Source organism: Fukomys damarensis, unplaced genomic scaffold (genome assembly GCF_012274545.1).
Source record: "Fukomys damarensis isolate Sample0158 unplaced genomic scaffold, DMR_v1.0_HiC HiC_scaffold_16, whole genome shotgun sequence".
NCBI lineage: Eukaryota > Metazoa > Chordata > Mammalia > Rodentia > Bathyergidae > Fukomys > Fukomys damarensis.
The window spans coordinates 38,243,594-38,266,732 of record NW_022900928.1 but is presented as its reverse complement, the minus strand read 5'-3'; the positions used below and the strand labels follow the sequence as shown (position 1 = coordinate 38,266,732).

At 36.4% G+C, this 23,139-nt stretch overlaps 1 protein-coding gene and 1 non-coding gene across 9 annotated transcripts in view; one reads left to right on the top strand and one right to left on the bottom strand.

Annotated features, from left to right (window-relative positions):
* The first annotated feature begins 9,212 nt into the window (after positions 1-9,212).
* Positions 9,213-9,316, top strand: LOC117286430. Its single transcript, XR_004517600.1, has one exon. It is a non-coding gene; the product is annotated as a U6 spliceosomal RNA (small nuclear RNA).
* Positions 9,317-16,954: 7,638 nt separating this feature from the next.
* The window catches only part of Ccdc83 (coiled-coil domain containing 83), a 45,634-nt gene continuing 39,449 nt past the window's right edge, over positions 16,955-23,139 (bottom strand). For all 8 annotated transcript variants that reach the window (XM_033764261.1, XM_033764262.1, XM_033764264.1 and 5 more), the window contains 3 exons: positions 20,025-20,104; positions 19,334-19,533; positions 16,955-17,126 (listed from right to left, as the gene is read on the bottom strand). In XM_033764261.1, coding sequence (XP_033620152.1) covers positions 16,968-17,126; positions 19,334-19,533; positions 20,025-20,104 — 439 coding nt within the window. In that variant the 3' untranslated portion in view covers positions 16,955-16,967. The remainder of the gene's footprint in view (positions 17,127-19,333; positions 19,534-20,024; positions 20,105-23,139) is intronic.

Sequence of the window (23,139 nt, the reverse complement as noted above, 5' to 3'; positions counted from 1 at the left end):
GCAAAATCCAAACTGCTGTCTCTTAAACTCTTCTTCCATTAGAATGCTACAGTAACCCAGTGAAGGCCCATGAAGGAAATTGGGACTAGTTTATAGGAGAACCTATCAATACAGTTTATAAAGCCAAGAATTGCCATGATTTAAGACCAAGATCTGTCTTTTTGGTGACTAACCCTTCAGTTCTTTCAACTCCTATTAATACCCATAATCAGTAACCTATCAAGAAAAGCCCTTATTTGGAAAGTGTGAAATTTGTATTTGGAAAAGCTGCCTGGAGAGAAGAGCTGTGTCCTTTACTATAATTCAACAGGACTTGTTGGGGGATCAAAATCATAATTCTTAATTATGCATTATTTTTCTTTTCTCCAGTCCTCACAGACACAGAATCCATAACTGAAATTAACTTTCCTTTTAAAAAAATTATATTCAGTTTGCAGTAGACATTCCTTAAGTATTTGTATTTATTTATGATTATCAATTTTACATAACATTAATATTGTATCAAACCTCCTTATGAAAATGAGTATGGATGTATACAGTATGTTTGATTTTTATCCACAAGAATGAATCTGATTCAGAATGCTTTTCAGCTGACATACAGAGCACTAAATATTCTAAGGCAAGTCCATAGGTCTGAATAGCTTCAAAATTCTCAGTCTCTATGGGATTTAGGGAAGCATTAAAAATGCATTAATCCTTATAGTCAATTCTGTGCCTAGGATTTTGCAAGGGAACAGTTCACTGACTAGGAAAAGCACTACATTTTAAATTCAGCATTAGTGCATTGGGAAGGATCTTTACTGCTTTGTGCTTGGCATGTCATTATTTTCCATTTGACATTAGGGCCTTTCCAAAATGAATGTGAGGAATTGCTTTCACTCCAAGACTTTCCTTCTTTTCAGTAAAACTCTCGGAGTTGTTATTGGGGTAGGGAAAAGAGACAAAATCCTTAAACTTTTATTTGGCTTGTGCCATGTTATGATCATGTACCTTTTAAATAAGGGGAAATAGTATCTTTAAAGTTAATGTCTAGGCAAGAGTTTAGATAATGAATTAAACTGCACTGTTGATCGGTGCTTTGTGTAAATACATCTTAATGCTTGGGATGAGATGGGCCTTAAGAAGGACAGTTCATTGTAGGAAAGCAATTCTGTACATGAGTTTAAGCATACTTGTTGCATTGTCTGCAGATTCTATTTTTGTTTACAATATTAAAATGTATGTTAGCAAAATGGGTGGATTTTCAAATAAAATGCAGCTTCCACAAAACTTTTGCTATGGTATTCTGATCTGAGGTACATTTTCTTTTTTCCTTTTATTTTTTATCATCAATATAATCATTTTTGCTAATAAAAATGTACCCAGGTGATTGTGTTTACTGATTTAATAAAATGTAAATTTTCTGTTTTATTTAAATTTACAAAAAGATTTATCTTTGAAGTTTTTGTTAGACCCCTACTGGTAAGCTGAACTGTTTATTAAAATTGTTCATTTTTGCCTTCTGATCAGATGCCTTTGGTCAGGTTTAAGAAAGAAAATGCTGCCGGGCTTCGTGGCGCAGGCCTGTAATCCCAGCACTCAGGAGGCTGAGGCAGGAGGATTGCTGTGAGTTCAAGACCAGCCTGGGCTACATAGTGAGTTCCAGGTCAGTCTCAACTACATAGTGAGACCTTGTCTAAAAGAAAAAGAGAGAAAATGCTTTTGAGTTTGATGCCTTGGTGCACATGATTATGTTTGCCAAAGAAATCTTTCTTTTATGATATTGCATATTGAATACGAAGTAGTATTCAGAGTTAGTTACATGATAGAGGGATTAAAAGCTTTGCATTGATAAATGACCATGTAATACATGCTGTGGTTAGAAAAAGATATATAGTCTAGAGAGTGTGATTTGTTCATCTTACTGGTTTTTAAGTTTCACTGTTGTTAAACAATTTTTGTATAAACTGGGAAATTGTACTTTTTTAAGTTAGCTTCCTTAACATGACAAATTTTGATTTGTCTCTTCCGGTGTTTCAGTAAATGTTAATATTTAGGACTGTAGCTTACATTTTATATTACCTTGTGGTAGTATATATCAGTATATGAAAAGCTTTATGACTATTTCCATTTATTTTCAGACTTCTTTCTGGCTCTGCCAACTAGTAATTATCCACATTCTACCTTTTTGTGGTAGATGCCCACATCTATAAGCTAGCAGTTAGCAGAATCTAGTACTTAGTTTTATGGTCCATTGTTATTTTTGTCACCTGCTGTCATTAATTCAAAGTTGCAGTGGGAATTGTGTCCCTCTGTGGTCTAAGGTGATGGCTACTTTCTTTTCCCACATGGTCTTCTGCCTCTTTCTTTTATACCCTGATGTCACTGACAAGGAGTGCAAATATGTGATAACAATAACAATCAGAATTTAATGAGTGAAGTAGATCTGCTATTAGGCGTATAACTATATCAGGTTATAAATCCATGAATTCCCATGCCGTATCACTCCCTAGTTAACAGGTTGGTAGTGACTGCAGAGAAGTGTGAGTATTTGCTGCAGAGGATAGCTGTATCTGTCCAAATCGTTTTCTTAAATTTTTACTTTTGCTTTACTATCTTGTTATTCGCATTCAGCATTCTATAAAAAATATCTCTTTGTTAACTAGTGACTGAGTCCATATTTAGTCCTCATATTAGACCACTAATTTTTACTTCTCCACAAGCCAATAAAATCTTATCCCTGGAAAATAGGTCTTTTGGGGATGCTTCTACTTCAGCTAAATTTAAAATAATTTCATAGCTCTTCTCTTGTTAATCATTATCTACAAAGTGTTTCCAAACTGAAAATTCAGTACTGAAGCAGATGCTTGTTCTTTAAAATTCTGTAGAGGGTAAACAAAAATCAAATAAAAAAATGAATCATCCAAGGTGAGTATTGTTCCTCTGTGCTATTAGTGACTGAGTTGGAGTGTATGGAGAGGCCACAGCACACAGCCAGAGGAACTCACTCTTGCCTTTCAGAAAAGACAATTCCACCGCTCCCATCAACAGTCAGGTCTTTCTTGATTCCTCCCATGGGTCCAACCAACCATTCTGGACTTCTGCTTTGTGAATAGCTTCTGAGAAGAAAGACTATGGTTTTCATCTTTGATGTGATTTCTCTCAAAACCACAAGTTCATTCTTTGTTAGTATTAAGAAATGATTCTGTATTTGCAGTATCACTAATTAGAAATGTTTTCTAAGGCTCTAGCTAAACTGGACTATTTCTAGTTCATTTCGTATATATCCTGTTTGTTAAAGTAATATGCATGTGTAATTTTTATGCTGTATGAAACTGCCCACATCGTCAAAAGTTGTGTAAAATGTTTTCTAGGGTATTGCTTTTGGCATTGATGTGATTAACCTATCTGCTAAAATAGATTGAACCTGATTATAGGCGGACAGGGAGAAAGGTGAAGTTAGGTTTTATGGAAACTGTTAAGCACTAATCCAGGAGAGCTTTTCTTTTACTTGTTACATAAGCTTTTCCTCCTTTTTTCTCCTCTTCCTCCTTCTGCCTTCTCTCTCCTTCTTCCTTCTTACTCTCTTCCTTCTCTTTCTCTTTCCCCTTCCCCTTCTATCTTCCAGCTGCCTTCTTCCTCCTCCTTCCTTTCTCCCTCTTCTCTTTTTCTTTTTTTGATGCAGGGGACCAAACCAAGGACCTTTTCATTTTAAGCACATGTGTTACCATTGAACTATACCCCTAGCCTACAAAAACTAATTTTAAAGTTTGTTCTAAAATTGTGAGATATTCACCTTGGTAACTAACTATGTCTGATGACCTTTCCCAGTTATGAACCCTCTCTGTTTTTGCTTGAGCTTGGGGCATTTGACAGCTGTCCTGTGCTCCTTTAAGCTCAGAATTACTATACTTTTGACTAGTGGCTTAGGGAAAGAAACAAAAGAAGCATCTCCTAGTCCCTGCCATTCACCTAGACCCCAGGCTGTCCAGAAAGCTGATTTCTTTAGACTTTCAAAAATACTCTGTGGAAGCATCACACTCAGCCTGGCATTATTATCTAGTCTTTGAAGGTACAAAGTGAAATCTGTATTTGATCATTTTTGTCTTGAAGTAGAGTTGGACTGAACAGCTCTTCACTTCCAAATTTAATTACTGAAAGGAGAAAGGACTGCAGAAAGACTGACGTCAAAGAAACCCAGGCAGCTGGTATGAGGTAGGTGCAAGCATATTGCACTTATTGTGTGGTATTCATGATAGCTGTCACCAGGAGCTAATCTATGTGCAGATCTTACAGTTAGTTCATCATCAACGAATTTATGTCATGTGTGGTTCAGAAATAGAAATGCACAAATGAGGATTCACTTTGTCTTATAAAGTTATAGTGAATTAAAATATGATAGTGGCCTAAAAGATAGCAACAGACTGGGACAGTCAGCCTAATAACAGATGTTAAACTTTCAGTAGTGTTTCATTTTTGTAATGCCCCCCCAAAATGGAACATAATAACATTTTTTTCTCTTTGAATTTATGTTCCTTGAATTTTTTAATGTAGCATACATGAATTTTGCACTGAGCATGGTGGGTCAGCACTTGGGAGGCTGAGGCAGGAGGATTGCTGTCTGAAATATACAAGACCCTGTCTAAAAAAAGAACACCCCATGAATTTCATGCAAAAATTCAAAAAATTGCAATCCTCAGCATAAATGGGTTACAGTGTATGGTAGGGTACCATAGGGTGTCAAAAGAGTGAGGTTTTACTCAGTGATTGGCAAGGCCCTAATTAATCCCTAGCACACAAAAAGAATAAAATAGACATCTTTTTGGAGGGGTGGGGGAGGGACGGGGGTCACACTTGGGACCTTGCACTTGCAACGCAGGCACAGTGCCACTGAGCTAAATCCCCAGCCTGAAAACAGACTTCTTAATAAGATAATTTAGCCAACACCAAACACCTGTTTAGAGAAAAGAGAAGGAAGGGTTGATTCTCTCCATCACAGTCCAAAGTAAATTGCACATGGGTTAAATGACTTAAGAATTTTGAAAGGTTAAAAAGTATAGGTGACTAAATGCAATCAAATAGTATAAAGAGAAAAATGTGATTAAACGGTTTAAAGAAATAACCATGAAAAAGTTCATCTTTATTAGTGATTAAAACATACAAGTGAAAACAAGGATGCTTTCTTTCCAAGCGTAAGGCTGTTGGGGATGTTATATTGTTGCATATGTAAAGTTCGACTTTGTCAAAATAGACCATAAGGTGAGTATAAGCTAATGGACCTTTATTTGGAGGGGAGGAGTGAAAGTTAGTACTTGAGAATTTATACCCTTAATCTAGTAATTTTACTTTTAGGAAATTTATTTGCTCAGGGAAATAATCAAGAGATGGAAGTATAGAATACTAAGTTTAAAATGAGCAATTTATATCAAAGGAAAAGGAATCAGATTAATGGAATGGATCTCTCCCTGAAACTACAAAAGCAACCTTTGTCTTACTGGTCCGTTTGCATCAGGAGATAACAAATAGTGATTACAGAGACTCACTGCAGATATTTGCTTCCACTCCAGGTTAGAGGCAATCTATTCTACCAGGTGTGCTGCCAAGCCAAGGCCAACTAAACGGAAAAACATATGGCTTTTTTCTTCAGGAAGAGCTGGTCTTTTTTACAGACAGGAAGAATACTGCCATAACATTAGGAGAAATGAGATTCTGTGTCAGTCACCCAACTGAGAAGGCCTTCCACTCACCAAAATTGTTTCACAGCTTTATTGGAGATTCAGGAGTGAAGTAGACTTGCAGGTCCCTTATCCTATGGGAAACTATGAAGCATTTTTAGTTATACATTTACAGAAACTTCGCAGACAACTTCTTGGTTGTAAGAGTAGTATACGTGTTTCACAAAATTTCCTAGCTTGATAATTTTCTACCCAAATGTAGCTTCCTGAGAAGGGGAATGATAATCTATCACTAGGTGGATTCATATATATGGTTGGCTCTAGCCCTTCCCCTTCAGTCCTGAGTCTGTGTGGCTGTTGGCTTATCAAATATTCAAGGTCTACCACAGTTGGATCCCTCTTCAGACCTCCATTTGTGACTCAGGCCCACTTTTTCTCTTCCCCACCCTTAATGGATTCTGGAATTTTCTACCTCTGTTAACACCTGTATTTGTTTACTTATTCCGCTTGTTTAACTCCTGTCATTTCTAGGAGGGAAATCTAGCAACTCTGGCATTTTAGGGGTACTATACACTGGACAACCCTTTTAGTCATAAAAATGTTTGTATCTTTGTTTTCTCAATCTACTTCTGGAAACCTTAACAAACCCCATGTGTGGAAAGGACTATGCAGAAGGGTAATCATAACAGTGGCTGAGATTACTAAAGTAGGGAACACCTCCATTATTAAGGGATGTTAAAGGATTAGTGGAGACCAAGAAAACAGTTACAACTGGGGGAGGAGAATCAAGGAAAAGATTTCAAGGACATAATTGAAGACATAAAGAATGGTCAGCACAAGTAAAATGAAGACAAAAAACTGCATTGGATCCAACACTTAGGAATTTGAACCCTACCTCTAACTATACAGCAGGAGCAAAAGCAAATCTATGTGGGTTTGAGAGATAAGATTGGGAAAATGTGAAAGTACAAAGCGGGTATGAACTAAAAGAGATAAAGGACAATCGGCAAAGGCTGTGCAGGCTGTCCAAGAAGAGTTTAAGATAAGTAGATTCACTTTATTCATTTACTCATTGGATATCCTTAGTATGCCAGAACATCCGCAGTGGCATATGATAAAGGTTTGATAATAGTGCTGTAAATATAGCTCAGTGGTAGAATGCTTGCATAGCATATTCAATTCTCAACATCACAAAAACCAAAAATCCAATGTATAATTTTTTTTTTTTTTTTTTTTTTTTACCAAGGATCGAACTTGGTTCCTTGTGCTTGCAAGGCAGGCGGCAGAATCATTTTTTTTTTTTTTTTTTTATACCAAGGATCGAACTTGGTTCCTTGTGCTTGCAAGGCAGGCGGCAGAATCACTGAGCTAAATCCCCGGCCCCCAATGTATAATTTCTGTTAGTAGGTTGCAAAATAGCTTGTAGTTAAGAACCTATCTAAGGGTAAAACACCTATATTCAAATCCTGGTTCACCTAAGTCAGCTAGATGCCTTTGGGGAAGTTACTAAATTTCTTTTTGCTTGTTTTATCTTCTATAAAACAGGGATAAATCTAGTCCTAACTTCATTGGATTAAAGTAGGATTGATAGATGGATAATGCATATAATTAGCACACTTTTTTCCTATTACTGAAAAGTCTGAAAAGTAGAGTCTTCAGTAGTATCTATTCTGTTATTTTGCATCATCAAAAGCACAATGCTGGGCCAGGGATTTAACTTAGTGGTTCTGCTGCCTGCCTTGCAAAGCACAAGGACCCGAGTTTGCCCTGGTACCAAAAAAAAAAAAAAGTACCATGCTGGTGGAACTCCAATAAGCTGCTTCTGAAGCTAAACACTGAATCTCTCACTCCACATATTCTTGGAACAAGCTTGAGTTCCTGGCCCTAAGACAGCTTTGGTAGTACTGTATTTTGTTCAGCTTGAAAAGAGCATTGCTTTGAACAGTCTGGCCCACACAGAAAGGCATACTAATGGCAGCAATTTTAGGTGCCCACAGATATTCTCTAAAGAAGAAAACTTTCTAAAGTAGTTTGAGCCTTTCTTTTTCCTTTTTAACAGAAAATAAGTTATTTAGGCTTTCATGTCTTTTAGAAACTACATTTTATTATTGAAATCATGATTTCTTATGAAACAGACACTTTATCCTCCGAATTAGGATTTGTTTTGGGTGTATGTAACAAAACTTTAACAGTGATTCAAACAGAAGAGACATTTATTTCCATACATGAAAGTAACCTGGCCACAGCAGCTTTTCCTCTTACAATTGTTGGGTGTCCACTTTTAGGTGTTACATTTTCTATTCCACAGTCCTTATTCTCATCTGCATGATCCACAGTGTATTGTGGCATAAAAACCTAAGAAGTAGCATGATGGAGAAAGAGGAAAAGGGAAAAGATGACTCAGAAATTCACATTCCACTGGCCTGAACTTTGTCCTGTGGCTACAAAGAAAGCCAGGAATGTGGCATGACCACATGCTCAACTAAAACAGTGAAATGAATGCTAAATAAAAAATAATTTTGCAAGTAAATTATACTACCACAGTAGTATAATTTTAAAGAGTTCTTCAGCTTTTGAAGCTCTTTCTGATCAGTGAGTTCAAAGCTCTACCATGTCACCTTATAAGTTGAGATCTGAGAAATCCTACAAAGAATTAGGGTTTTTTTAACACCTCCATGACCTTTTATCATCTGGCTTCTAGCCATTCCACCTAAACAGTCCTAAAGTTTTTGTTTTTTCTCTCATTGAGTTTATTGGTACATTTTTAGGTATACAGTACAGTTACATTCATCATTGGGATCTTACACCTTTAGACCTAAAGTTTTTTATAACTTTTATTAATATGTAATATACTTAGTATATAATATATATATATATAGCTCGACAAATTTCCTATGTTTAATAAGCACATGTAAATAATACCCAAATTAAGAAGACAAACCTACCTTCTCTTCTTCCAGACACTACCTGTTTCCTGAGGCAATCACTTTCCTGACTTCTTGCAAAGTTTTTTGCTCTTTTTGTATCTCACTGGCTTTTTCAATAAGGACATAGTCATTTGTTTTACTGGACCTATAAATTTCTTGTGTGGTTCACTGGCACAGTTTTAGAATCATCATGGAACTTCTGTTTCCATTTCACCTCTTAAAGTTCTGGCTGTGCTCTCTCGTTCCATACAATGCTCAGGCAATCCCTATGATTCCCTCAGGCTTTGTTGCCATCTATATGCCTACCTATAGTCGAGATCTCTCTCCTGAGCTCCAGAAACATCCCTGGCATTAGATATTTCCACTTGCTTTTCCTATATGCACCTTATACTCACCGATATAACCTTACGGCAACCTTCAATACTTTCTTGCTCCCACAGTGTTCTCTGTGTTCTCCATATTAGGGAACAACCCCTCTCTCCACTAGCTACAAACTGGAAAATAATCATTTTCCTTGCCAGACATGGTGGTACATATCTGTAATCCCAGCAAGGTAGAAGACTGGGGCAGGAGGACTGCAAGTTCCAGTTTGGCTGAGCAACTTACTGAATCCTCTCAAAGAATGATAGGGCTCTCTTTGGCTACATATATTCTAAAATTGGAATGATATAGAGACGATTAGCATGGCCTCTGAACCATGAGGACACGCAAATTCGTGAAACACCCCGTATTTTTAAAACAAAAAAAAATGATAAAAGAGGTTGGGAGAGGCTGGGTCCATAGCAACCATCTCTGTTTAATCAGCTTTTGGATCTACCGTTCCACTGTCTAAATGTCTCCTACCTCCTTTTTATCTTCCTTCCCAGTGCCTACAATTTTACTTTGTTCACTGTCACCTCATCCATATTAACTAGCCTTAAATTACAGTTTTAAAATTGAACTATTTCAACGAAAATAAAATGTCAAAAGTGTAAAGCTGCTAGTGTTGGGTAATTGTTACATGTTAAAGATATGTGTCTTTTCATCAGGTTTTAGATCCAGCTATATCCTATGTTGACTTTTTTTACATAAATAGCATAATGACCCTTTTTAAATGGCTAGGAAAAATATAACATGTAAAAAATGAAGTGTAACCATCAGGTCTGACTTTAATTCACTTGCACAAAAGCCTCAAGTAAGGTTTTTATGATATCCCTCTACTTGATGCCTGAGAATTTTAAGATAAAAATGTGTACTACCCTTTTTTGGAGCAGACTTGAGGGAAATCCAGCATCGTGAAGTTTCATTCCTCTTAGAAGGGAAATGTTGTAAGGGCTAGCATATTTTTATAGCTAAGAATGTGCAAAAAGATGGCACAAAGTCCAAAAGGCAAGAGATCAGTGAGTTGACTGAGGACTTAAAATGCTGACAAAACCATATTCTAAGTATCTGTGAGGGTATCTGAATCTACTGTTTCTGTAAAACTCATCTGCTATGCTGAAAATCTTAAAACATTTCTATTTAAAGAATCTTTTTAAGTCTTTTAAAGGTATTTAGCACTTAATCAGATCATAAGAGAATAACCTAAAACATAACCATTCTAGAGTCAGAGTTAAAGAAAGCAGCCTTTCTGGAAATTTGAACCTCAGAAAATCATAGGAATGGGAAATAGAAATACTTCATCCAGTTAAAGTCACTAATATTTAGAAAGTCTCCTTTACTTGAGGGCATATTTCCTTGCTTTTAATGTAAGAGCCTAATTATTCCAAGGAAAATACAGAGAACTGTTGTGTTGAGATCTGGTGAAACAAGCAGGGAGCAAACAGACCTCTAACAAACAGCTCTTTCTTGCCATGAAAATTCCCTAGCCTCCCTGTTTCCCTGAATTGCTCCAGTGTCTGACTACAGGGCTTAAAAAAAAAAAAAAAAAAAATTCCTGTACATCATTCCCCTTCCTCACACACATGAGCATTTTAGAACTGGTTTTACTATTGTCCCTAGCCTGATAGAGATAAGCAGATCCAGGTTGGAGCATCTTAAAGCCTGCATGGGGCAGAACAGACCTTTATATAGGGTGGCAGTTGATTTGTTCTCACCAGTGCTTGGTGCAACCCTTTTGATAAAATGTGTAGAACCCAGCTGTCACTAGAGATTGGTTTGCACCTCAGCACATAATGGATTAGACAGTCACAGGTCTATGATTCACAAGAATACACTGTTGACAATTAAGCATCTTTGACTTTGTTTCCAAAGAATTTTTTTTTTGTTTTTTTTTGGGGGGGTTGTTTGTTTGTTTGTTTTTGGTTTTGGTTTTTTTGTACCAGGGATCGTACTCAGGTCCTTGCACTTACAAGGCAGGCGGTGGAACCGCTGATCTAAATCCCTGGCCCTCCAGAGAATCTTTAGCGATTACTATTAAATGTTGCTAATTATTTCAGCTGCCAGATATTGCATGTGTACAAGTTGTATACTCTTTTTGTTTGGATTTTTTTGTTGTTTTGAGACAGTCTGTAAATTCAAGCTGGCCTTGAACACACTAGCCCTGGCAGGCCTTGAACTTGTGATTGTCCCATGTCGGCCTCCCAAATACTGGGATTCTAGATCCGTGCCATTACACCTGGTCATCCTCTTTTGTAATCCTTAATCTTGCAATATAGGATTAGGTCCATAAAGTACAGATGGGGAAACCAGGGTGTAAAGAGCTTAAGTGACGGCCCTAGTTTTCCAAGGCAGCTGACGTGACTCTATTGTTTTCTATCTTTGCTTCTTTAAACCTCCTTAATGAAGTTAAAGCTGCCACCACCTGGTACTCATTTCCCAAATATGGAATAACTACATGCAAAACATACATGATTATTCTGACAACTGAAACTGATATAATATTCACCTAAGTTAATTTTGATTTAAAATATTTCCCTAAACCTATTAATAAAGACGCTAAAAATAGAATAGTGCTAGTTAAATGCGTGATTGCTCCACCCACCTCTTGTAGACTAACTTTTTCTATAATCTCTGCTTTCTTCTCTGCTTGTTACTGCTGAAAACTAATAATTGTAATGTGGCTTAGGCTCTCGTGCTGGACTGAGCTCCCTGAAGGAATGGGCAAGTTGATTTTGTATTCAAGCCTAACAATACAACTGGAAGGACTTTTTTCATAAATGTGACATTGACAGGAAGAAGTTTGCAGTGGTACAACTTGAGGTTTGCTTTTGTAAGTCATCTAACAAAGTTATCACACTGTTTAGCATTTGCTTGAGAGGTACAAACTTAAATACAAGAAATGATACCAAGAGAAGGGAAGACTATTCATTCTCCTTCCATTTCCAAGTGATGCCCTTTTCAGCCTTGAACATCTTGGAAGCAAACAAAACTTTCAAGTTCTTTTGTTTGTTTGTTTGTTTCTGGTTCAAATTCACATAGCGAAGGAGAAACCACCACAACTAACAAATTATGCTGGAATGCCACTCATGTTATGCCTGGCTTATTTTAATAATGTCACAGTCTAAACTTTGTGTGAGAAAAACAATGTTAATTTGTGCTGCCTGAACTGAGAGGTATCATGTAAGACTTTTTTTGTTTGTTATTGGAAGCTCTTAGGTTTGTTCTACTGGGAAGTCAGTGTTTTCTGTCTGAAGAAAATCAAGGTAAGTCTCATCTGCTGTTTACCTTTCATAAAAAAGAAAATTGGTACATCTCCATATTATGTTTTCTGTTGACCTTTGAAAGACTGCTCTAGGTGGTATTTTAACCTTCCTGTCTCAAGAAACATTCTTCCCACTTTTCATACTGCAGGATATAATCATGGTCTTTGCATATTGTCACTTTATGAAATGAGCTAGAATATGGGTATTTGGGAAGCAGTTTTTGAAACCTATTTACAGTATGAAAATATATCCGTCAAGTATACAAATATTGTCCTACATAATGAATGTAACAAACTGGATGCAGCACTAATTAGATCAACATTTATGAGAAAGCTTCATGTTCAACCCTAGTCATTCCACACCACAGATAGCCACTATTTTTCTGTCATATAGATTACTATTTGTATCTATGTTCATGATATATATTGGTATATAATTTTGTTTTCTTGTAATTACCTTTACAGGGTTTTGGTATTGGCTTCATAAAATGACTCACAAGTGTTTATTTTTTCTTACTGTCTGAAGGAGTATGTCTGTGTTTGGTATAATTTCATTCTGAGATGTTTGGAAAATTTCACCAGTCAAGTCATCTGGGTTTAAACTTTCCTTTTTAAAAATTTTAAAGACTTGATTTCTTTAACAGATTAAGAGTTTTCAAAAATATTTCTTCCAGTTTTTCAGAAATAACTTTCAAGAAATGTTTCACCATGTTTTCAAATTTATTGAAGAGATTTTTTTCCTAATTTTCTTTTGTGTTTTTGTTGTCTGTAAAATGTAAAAGCTGTAGTGATTTTTCATTTTTAAATTTTTCTGTTTTGATTATTCTTAACTAGAGGTTATTAATTTTAATGAACTTCAATGAAGAACCAGTTTTTGAACTTGTGTTTTCCTTTGTATATCAGCTTTCTTTCTTTCTTTTTTTTGGTTTTTTGAGACAGGGTCTCACTATGTAGTTGAGACTGACCTGAAACTCACTATGTAGCCCAGGCTAGTCTCGAACTCACAGCAATCCTCCTGCTTCAGCCTCCCAAGTGCTGGGAATTACAGGTGTACACCACCATGCCCAGCTATCAGCTTTCTTTTTCATTGACTTTTGCTCTTTATGTCATTCTACTTTGTATTATTTTTTTCTAAAGGTAAAAACCTCAGCTTATTTTCAACCTTTTTAATTCATGAATTTAAAGTTTTACATTTTCTATTAAACACTACTTTAGCTGGATTTCATGTTGTCATGCTTTGCTTATTTATATTAAATTCCACAAGATATTGACATTATTGTGGTTTTTATTTATTTCTGGTACTAGGGATTGAGTCCAGGGACTCAAATGAGCTACGCCCTCAACTGTTTTTATTTTTTATTTTGAGGTAAGGTCTGAGTTGCCCAGCCAGCTTGAACTCTCAATCTTCCTACCTCAGCTTCCTGAGTAGCTGGAATTACAGGCATGTGCCGTCACACCTGGCTATTATTGGCAGTCATGAACATTCTCTTCTTCTCTCCATTCCATCCTGCAGTTTCATGCTTCAGTCTGGGATCCTCTCTTCATCTTAAAGAACTTCCTTCAGTATTTTTTGTAATGCAGTTGTATGCACTATTGGCAAATTATTTCAGATATTTTTTGTCTGAAATTTTATTTCACCTTTTTTTTTAATGGAAAATTCTCTGTATAATTCTAGGTTGAACATTCTCCTGATGTCTTTTCGATACTTTTGTGTTTCGATTATCTTTTGTTTTATAGTTTCAGGTGAACAATCTGCCCCATATTTTACTCTTCCTTCTTTAAAAGTTATGTATATTTCTGTTCTTGGACTGCCTTAATGGTTTTCCTTTGATGCTAGATAGGCTTCAGTGTCTAGTTATGGTGTGCCCAAGTGAGTTGTTGTTTTGTTTTTAAATCCAGTTGGTACTTGTTGAGTATTTTAGACCTATCACTTTCTCATCAGTTTTGGAAAGCTCAACCCTTTTATCTTCACATTTTTCTTTACCTTTATTCTCACTAGCCTTTTTCTTTGGTATGCCAACTATATGTTATATTGCTTAATCTTAGATGTTCATTATCATTCTGTCCTCCATTTTTTTATTTTCTCTGGAATTGGGCTTGCCTATATTTGGTTATAGACTTCTTCCAAATTTCATTAATCTTGGCTTCTTCTGTATTCAGTCTGCCATTAACCCATCCAATTTTTTATTAACTTCAGATTTTATATATTTTATCGTAGTTTTCCCCAGTACAGGGCCTGTCCATGTGAGGCAAACACTCTTTCCTTGACCTATATTCCCTACTCTAATTTTAGGATGTCCATTTGAGCTTAATCTTCTACTTTTTCTTTTTTTTTTTCCCCTTTGATTTTCTTTTTAAAAACAGATTAACAGTTTTTATTTTTGGCAGATTTATATGTTTAACATTTTAATCGTTGTATCATATTACCCCCTTCTCATCCCACCCTCTCCCCTGGTTTCATAATTTTGGGTGGTTTCAATGTATGTAATATATTTCAGTCATATTCATTCCTATTATGCTTTATTTCTTTAACATATTCATAGTAATAGTCTTAAAGTCCTCATCTACTGAACTGGATCATCTTATAACTGCTTTAATGGTTTAATGTTTTTCTTCGTGAGTCTCCATTTTATTTCCCTGCTTCTTTATATATATTTATGCAATATGTATTTTGTGTGCTAGACATGTACAAAAGAAACATAGTGTCTAAAATTGACATTCTTTTTTCCCCAGAGAAAAAGAATGTATATGTTCTGTTAATTATATTTGGTAAGAGGCAAATCACCTTAAACCAATTAGGAATTGCACACATTCAGAGCTTAGTTACAGTTTTATTTAGACTCAGTCTATGTGTGAAGGATAGTACCTTTTTGTTTCAAGCCCCACCTATACAGCATGAGGTCTCCCAGGTGTATTTTTGGCTGTTTTCTCTGTTGACCCTCAGTCGTAGGTGGTGCATCTAGTCTTTAAGTTCAGTCTTTTGCTGTTGGTCCCCCGCTCTAGCCTCAACTGCTTCCAGCGAGCAACAGCACATTCAAACAGGATGCTCAAGGAAAATTTAACAAAGGTAATATATACAAAGATACGGGTAGGATTAAGGGAAACCAAAGGATGGTAACACTCCCTTAGGATAACAATACATAGAAATTATTACTACTGGGCCTGAAGGGACAAAAGGAGGGAGCAGTTACCCGACATACAGCATCATTGTAGTAGGATGATCTCCCAATAGGAGCTGTGGGGAGTGTTGCTAACCTACATGACCTGGTAGGGAAGAAACTGGGGGTATAACTCATTTTTCCTTTCTTTGCTCTTCTGCCAGAACCTTTCCCATTAAAAACCCCAATTAGAACTTGGAAGCTGAGCATTTGTTGATATAAAGGTCACTCTTTGGGACACAAAAGGGTAAGAGTTGATCTGGAATGATCAAGTAGAAGTACATCAATTTTGTACTTGTGAATGGCTAATAAGCATCTCAGTGATAGTATATGATAGGTCACGGGGTAAATGGAAAGGAAGCCTATAAGCCAGATGCTAAATTAAAACTCAGCGAAGAGTGATGTAGTAAATTAAGCAAATGATAGTAGTGGAGGGTGAGATCGATCTATCATTCTATCTTATCTCCAAAATGAGTGTTTCTGTGTAAGAGGATGGAATAGTGGTTTGGAAGAGGCACTTGTGAGGCATTTGAGCCCTATAAAATGTAGGAAAACAGAAGGATAATTACCATCTATTTTAGATGCCTACAGAAATAAAGTCTTTGTGAGAAAAACCAGGCACCAGTCATGGTCAGGTGCCAGTCAAGACTAGAAAGTAATGGAAACTCAGCACTTATGTGTTTACTGAAGCACTGAGCAAAGTGGAGATTGAGTACAGGGGAAGCTTAAAGGTGTTCAATTGTTGATGGCACTACCCTTCCCAAGGGGTGTTGGAAAATATGACCAGTATTTTTTACTTCTGCAGTAACAAAAGTGTATTATGTTAGCATGTGAGATTGAGAAACCAGAAATGATAACATCCCATAGGGTTCAAGACAGTGCCCACAACTGCCCCTACCCCCAATGCCAAAACATCTACTGATGATGGAAGGGGCTTACCTTTTATATCATTAAAGATCACAGAAATATGAGACATGGCATTCTTGAGGATCCAAAGGAGTGCTGATCTCACATTCAGGCAATCAGTGTCTTTGGTTTATGGTACCCATAAGAGGGAAGTGGGAATTGCTTTGGATAAGAACTCAGTAGTTTAGACTTGATAAGGTTGGTTCTCTTAGTAGTGGAATATTTTTGTACAACAAACTGAATGCCCTATTTCTAATTATTTTTCTCTTCATTATAAAAACTTAGATTGAAAAAAAGGCTTGAATTATAGACTGGTTGTCATTTAGAATTCTGACAGAGGAAACTATATAGTCTGCTATGAGAACCTGTATGTTTTTGTAGAAACATTTCAGACTATTTCATATTGGAATTAAAGGTTAATCAGTAAGTTTTTAAGTGGAAAGGAACCTCAGGGACTTACCTTGAGCCTTTTATCATGCTTCTAAATACTTAAATGTAGAAATATAAAGTGTATTCTATTTTAATCACTCATGCCATATAATCAAACGAATGGGTGCCTACTTGAAACTTTAAATATAATTATGATCTATAAAAACAACAGGTTTAAAAATGGATCAAAGTGCATGTAAAATGGACAACCTGGGATATACTTCAATTCCTATTTATAAGGAAAGGTTGTTTACACTTTCAGCTTTCAATCTTAGAGAAAGTTCATCATCTTATATGTGATACGGTTTTCTGGGCTGCTGACATCTTCATCAAATTTGACTGAAATTTCCTTTTCTTGAAAGTGAATGGGCATTTTCTTGCTCTCCACACGCATGAGCTTCACTGCCAGGGGTCCCAAATCCACATGTTCCTATCAGTGAAGAGACAACAAGCAGAGAGGTTATCTGGCAAGTCAACCTTAATAGGTTAGGTTTGTTGTGTTTGGCCTTTATTTGACAGATTTTATTGCCCGCTCGATTTGTCTGAATACTACGGAACACATGAAACGTAAGTTTAAGAAAAACCGCACTTTGTAAGCTTACATACCCTGCAGAGCATAGTAGGCAAGTTATTCCAAAGAGCAGGCAGCAGATCCTCTGCAAGCTTTTTTTCTTTTTTGTACTGGGGGTTGAACCCAGGACCTTCTGTGTGCAATGTTCTACCACTGGACTACATTCGCATTCCTCCCTATAAGATCTTTAGTTGGGAGAAGAAAGCTAACTACATATACACAGACTATTAGCTAGGAGATAACCACAACACAATTTTCTGTATTATTCAGGAACAAAGGGAAAGGCTCTACAAATGCCACTCTGACTGCAAATATTCTAATATTGAGCAACTTTTCCGTAAATTTTGTTCTTTTCACATGATCCTTGGCTATTATATAAATAAAATATACTACATTCTGCCAAGCTATAGTGTAAGATGTCAATAAACAAATTTAGTTTATGTAAAATCCCACAGCTAACCCAAAATGGGTTGAAAAGCCCAGGCCCTTATACAACACTCTTTCCTTTGGGAATCCTGTCAAGCTATAACTCACTTTTGAACTTCATCAAAGCTTTACTGAGTGCCCATTATGTGACTGGCCCTGTATCAAGTGCTGGGATGTAATGAAAAGCACACAGACTTGTCAGAGAGATGTACAAATACCTTGGCATGTTGTGGGGATTATTATTTTCTTGAATTTAGGAGAATCAAAACAAAAATGAGGCACTGTTTTCTTAAAAATGCTTATAATTGTATTTTGTTTTTAAAATGTATAATTACAGAGCTATATTTAATGTAAGGAGAAAAAGCAAACTGACAGATCTACCATATTAGACACCATGGACATGACAATTCCACATCAAAAACTCATATACAAGTTAAGAATGCCTTTTATTAAACTCAGTGGCATACAGTTTTGGAATTGTGTATACAAATGTCCACTAGTCTGAGATTATCATGATATGACAGGAGTCATGGTTCTAAGATATACATGTGGGTGTTTCAATAGTAGAGAGACTAGATTTTTATATCTATTATTTTTGTAAAGCTAGGAATCAAATTTAAGTCTTCATGCATGCTAGACAAGTGCTCTGCCGCTGTGCCACATCCTCAGCCCTCGAATTTTAGTCTTTAAATGTTCACTTGATGGTAGAATCTTAATTGGTAAATGGTGGTTTATTAAATTTCATCTTTTTATCTATCTTTCTCCTACCAGATGTAAAGTTGTATGAGAACTTAAATTTCTGGGCAATATCAAGAAAAAAAATAGCAAGGGGTGATTGGGGAGAGGGGTGATGTACTAAAAAGAGACTTAAAATTCAAAGGCTTGATTCCCCAGGTTTGGATTAATAGTACATGTGCAGTTTGTACTTTCCAAAAATGTCCTGATACATATCCTATCCCATATACTTTTCTTAAATATTATACTGACTTTCCTTCATCCAGATGTAGGAGTTGTTTCTACCCTTTGGTTGGAACTTAGTAACTACATGAACCAATAGAATATGAAGGAAGTGATGATACATAATTTCCAAGGCTGTCATTCAAAACATTGACACTTATCTTGCTTGCTCTGGGAGAGTCCAGGCACCATAACAAAGGGATACTCAAGCCACTCTTTTGAGAGGCCCACATGCAGAGGAACTGAGGCCACAGTTTAGGCAGCAGCATCTTGTGAACCATGTGGCTAATCCACCTTGAAAGTGCATCCTCTTGCCCCCAGTGAAACCTTCATGTGAGTGCAACTCTACCCAACAGATGATTGCAGCTGCCCACAGAAGAGAACTATCCAGAAGAGCCCTTCCCAAATTCCTCACCAACAGAAGCTCTGAAAGTATTGTTCTAAGCCACTAGGTTTGGGAATAGTTTATTATATAGTGTTAGATCACTTACACTGTATACTAATAATGGAGGTCCATAAATGAATATATATAGTAAATTGGCAAAAAGTAGGAGTGAATATGGTATTCAGTGAAAGGAATGATGAGCCAGTTTTATTAATAAATACATAGGAGCTCTCAGTATCCCTATTTTTAACTAATTTTTCTAAGTGTTCTCTTAGAGTTGGGGTCTCATGAATCTTACCTTGAAATCCCACTCATCCTCATACAGTAAATATTTCATGTGAGAATCCCCAGACTCTGTACATGAGCTGTCCTCTTCATCTGTCTTCAGATGGATATTTCTGGCACTGTCTTCAAGGCTGTGTTGGATGGAACTGCTTTCACCTGATGAGCTCAATGTGTCTTTACATTCTCCTGTGGGTTGCAATTTTGACTTCTCTTCTGATGAATGCAAAGAAATTATTTATATATTTGGAACAGGTAAATAAAATGCAGCACATTTTTGTCACAATTTTAATTTGAAAGTTTAGAGCATTAGAAATATAGAATTTATGGATTAAAGTAAGGGAACATCATTTTAAGAAACTAAATTGTATTTTATGTTACCTAATAATTTACAGTAATCATTTGGAACCTATATGTTTTGACATGTTGGTTGGCTCATTTGGGTCTCAAATTATGTCATTGTAGGCAAATACCCTATCTCCCCCCACTGCCATCTATTCATTGTAAATGAGGTGAGTTTGATTAGAAAATGAGACTACAGAGAAGAAAACAATTAGGTCAGTTATTACAAGAAGAGAAACCTAGAGGAGCTGATGTGTCTGTTCTCTGAATAGCTACTGCAGAAGAGGTACCTACACAAAGCAGATACTCAGTAGCTCTTTATTAAACAGAAAAAAATACATCAGTGTCATTGCAATAAAATATACCTATATATGTTTCTGCCAGTTCCAAAGGCATGTCTTCAGGTGGTATTTCCTGACCAGCAGCTTGACTAAGATATAGTCGCCTAAAAGAACAAATGAGAACAGTTTACCAATCAACAAATATTGCATTATATACTTACTAATGCCAGTTTCTCTGCTAGGTGCTAGTGCTATATAGAAAAAGAAAAAAAAAGACATGGTTTCTACCCTTGAGCATAAGGCCCAGTAGGATGGGAGACAGTCCTATAGTATTTAACAGAAATTATTTGTACCATAGTGATTAACTAGCATAGTGTGAAAATATTGGGAGCAGAAAAAAGCAGAACTGAGTTAGTTTCAGGAGGTAGAGATTTCCTGAAGGAGATGGATCCTGAGTGGAGTCTTTAAGAACCAGGAGAGGAACCAGGGATTTAGCTCAGTGATTCTGCCACCTTCCTCGCAAGTGGAAGGACCTGAGTTTGATGCCTGGTACAAAAACAAACAAACAAAAAAACAGAAAATGTTCACCAAGGAAAAGCTTAGAGTAAGGGAAATGCTTTCCAAAATAAGGAAATAACACATTTAAAGTCCCAGAAATGAGAGTGAGCATGACTTCAATTAGGTTGCTGCTTTTGTAATTCAGATGAAAATTGACAGTACCCAGAATAGGATGGGTTGAAATGAGGAGAAAGAACAGTAGGAGCCCAAGATGCCATCTGGTTCCTGGCTTTGACTGAACGACGTGTTTGTTTCACTACTACTGTCTCTGCTATTCAACATTTGCTGTGATGTCAGGCAAGTCAACTAGCCTTGTTGAGCTAATTTTCCTCTCTGAAAAGCTGAAGTAATAATAATGCCCCCAATGATAAAGTGATTAGTAAATTATATGTTTAGAAAATGGTAGCTAGTATAGTATCTACTCCTTGATCCCTGATCTTAGGACAAGAATGACACATTTCAGCCTCAAGCCCAGTGAATTGATGCCATATCTTGCTGCAGCTCTCTGTACATGTATTTCATTCTGTTCTCTCCTTTTCAAAATGCCCACTGAATTTTTAATCAGGAAACATGATTTAAAAGCTCTGAATGGCATTCCCATGTGATTTGCATGAAAAGAACAAATTGAACCTGTGCAGATGTGCAAACAACCACTCATCCTTAACAAATTAGCAGCCCAACTAAATCCCCTAAACTGTGGACTGTCAGTTATTTAAAGAACATGAATAAAGTGTTATCTAGACACTTAAGACTTTAGCAACTATTGTAATTGCACATAGTATTTATATATGTAGAATCTTTTTATTAATACATGTTTACAATACATAATTACATTCATTGTAGGGAGTTGATACATGTACGTAACATATTAATTCTTTTTTGTCAAATTCCCTTCGCTGTTCCTCTCCTCCCTCCCTCCTGGATCCTCTATGTCTTTGTCCCCTTCCCATTTCCAAAAATTCTATCTCTCTTGTTTCATATTATATATCTTTTACTTTGCACTTTAATTTGTTTATGCTTCAGATTTCTCATATAAAAGAAACCATGTGATATTTAACATGTTCATGATGGGGATAGAAACTGGTTACAGTGAAAAAAAAGCATGGTGTTAGGAGTGCTTGTATCAGGGACACCTAGCGTAGTTCTTATAAATTGTACTCGGATCTTTTACAGATGGAAACATGATCCAGAAACAGAGGGATAGGAAAGGGAGGATAGAGAATAGAGAAAGAAAGGATAGTAAAAAGAACTAAGTACATGTGCCTACCCCTTAAGATGAATGCAAATAGGCAATGCAAACATGTACTAATAAAAAATTGAAAAAGATTAAGATTTTATTTCTTCCAACTCTGATGAACTAGAAACTCCATGCCTCTCACTAAAGAAACGAGTCACTAAAGCACTGATGAACAATGTGCATTTTACTAAGGATTTTTGTGGGAAAGCTATAAAAGAGGTTAACTGCATCCTATACAGCAAACAACAAAAATTCTTACTAAAATTTTCTCATCTGAAAGGGGATGTAGCCAGTGGCAGAGTGTTTATCTAGCATGTGTAAGGCCCTAGATTTGATGCCAGCACTGAAAAAGGAAAAGAAAAATCACATCTCCCTTCGTGTTCTTGCCAAGTCCTTCCTGGCCATTGAAAGAATTCCCTTTGTTATAATTATTGGCACTTCATATCCTTGTCAGCACCAAATCAAATATATCAGACTGAGCTAACTGAAGCAGAGAAGTAAAGCCAGCGTTTAGAAGGTAGTTCCTTCCTAAGATTTGGCCAGTTTAGAAAATGACAGCAACAGCTGGCAGAGATAAGACATGATCACATGGAAGGCAGCAACAATAGAGGACAAGGATTAGAGGCAGGACAGGAATGTCAGACCTGACGATAGAGAGGAAAACTGGCAAGAAAGCCTACCCTTTACGGGCCCTCCACGGCATCAGTTTGAGACCAGAGTATAGGAGCCTAGGAATGAACTCATTCAGCTTCACCTCCTACATTGGAAATCTACTTTTCCTTGTGCCTACAATCATGGGAGATAGGTGGCCCCTTTATCCTGATCTTCAGACTATAAGGTAATTACAGAGTCTCCCAGTTTCTCCAGCCTAGTATATCCACCTCGCATCACTTAGCTTGGCAAAGAAGGCATCTACAATTTAACTCTATCCATTCTTCTTGGAACACGTTAAGTTTGTATATTAAAAAAAAATAATAAATTGTCCAGGCATGGTGGAAGGCTGAGGTAGGAGGATTGCCATGAGTTCAAGCCCAACTTAGGCTACATAGTGAGTTCAAGGTCAGCCTGAACTACATAGTAAGACCCTGTCTCAAAAAAAAAAAGAAAAGAAAAAAGTTTGTAAGGACTAAATGTCAAACAAGCAACAGGAACTATTTGGTTGGAACATTTTTACTGTTTTTTCTACCATAATCAACTTAATATCTAATTTAGTTTCTAGATCTAGACACTTATCACTCATACTTGTACATATATACTCTACATTTGTGTTATCTCCCTTCTCTTAAATGTCCTACCTTTTAGATTTCTTATTTTTTATTATATATCCAAATTATGAACATTCCATTTGAATGTTGATTCCATATTTCAGGGCCCTAGTTTTCCCATCCAGATTTATAATATACA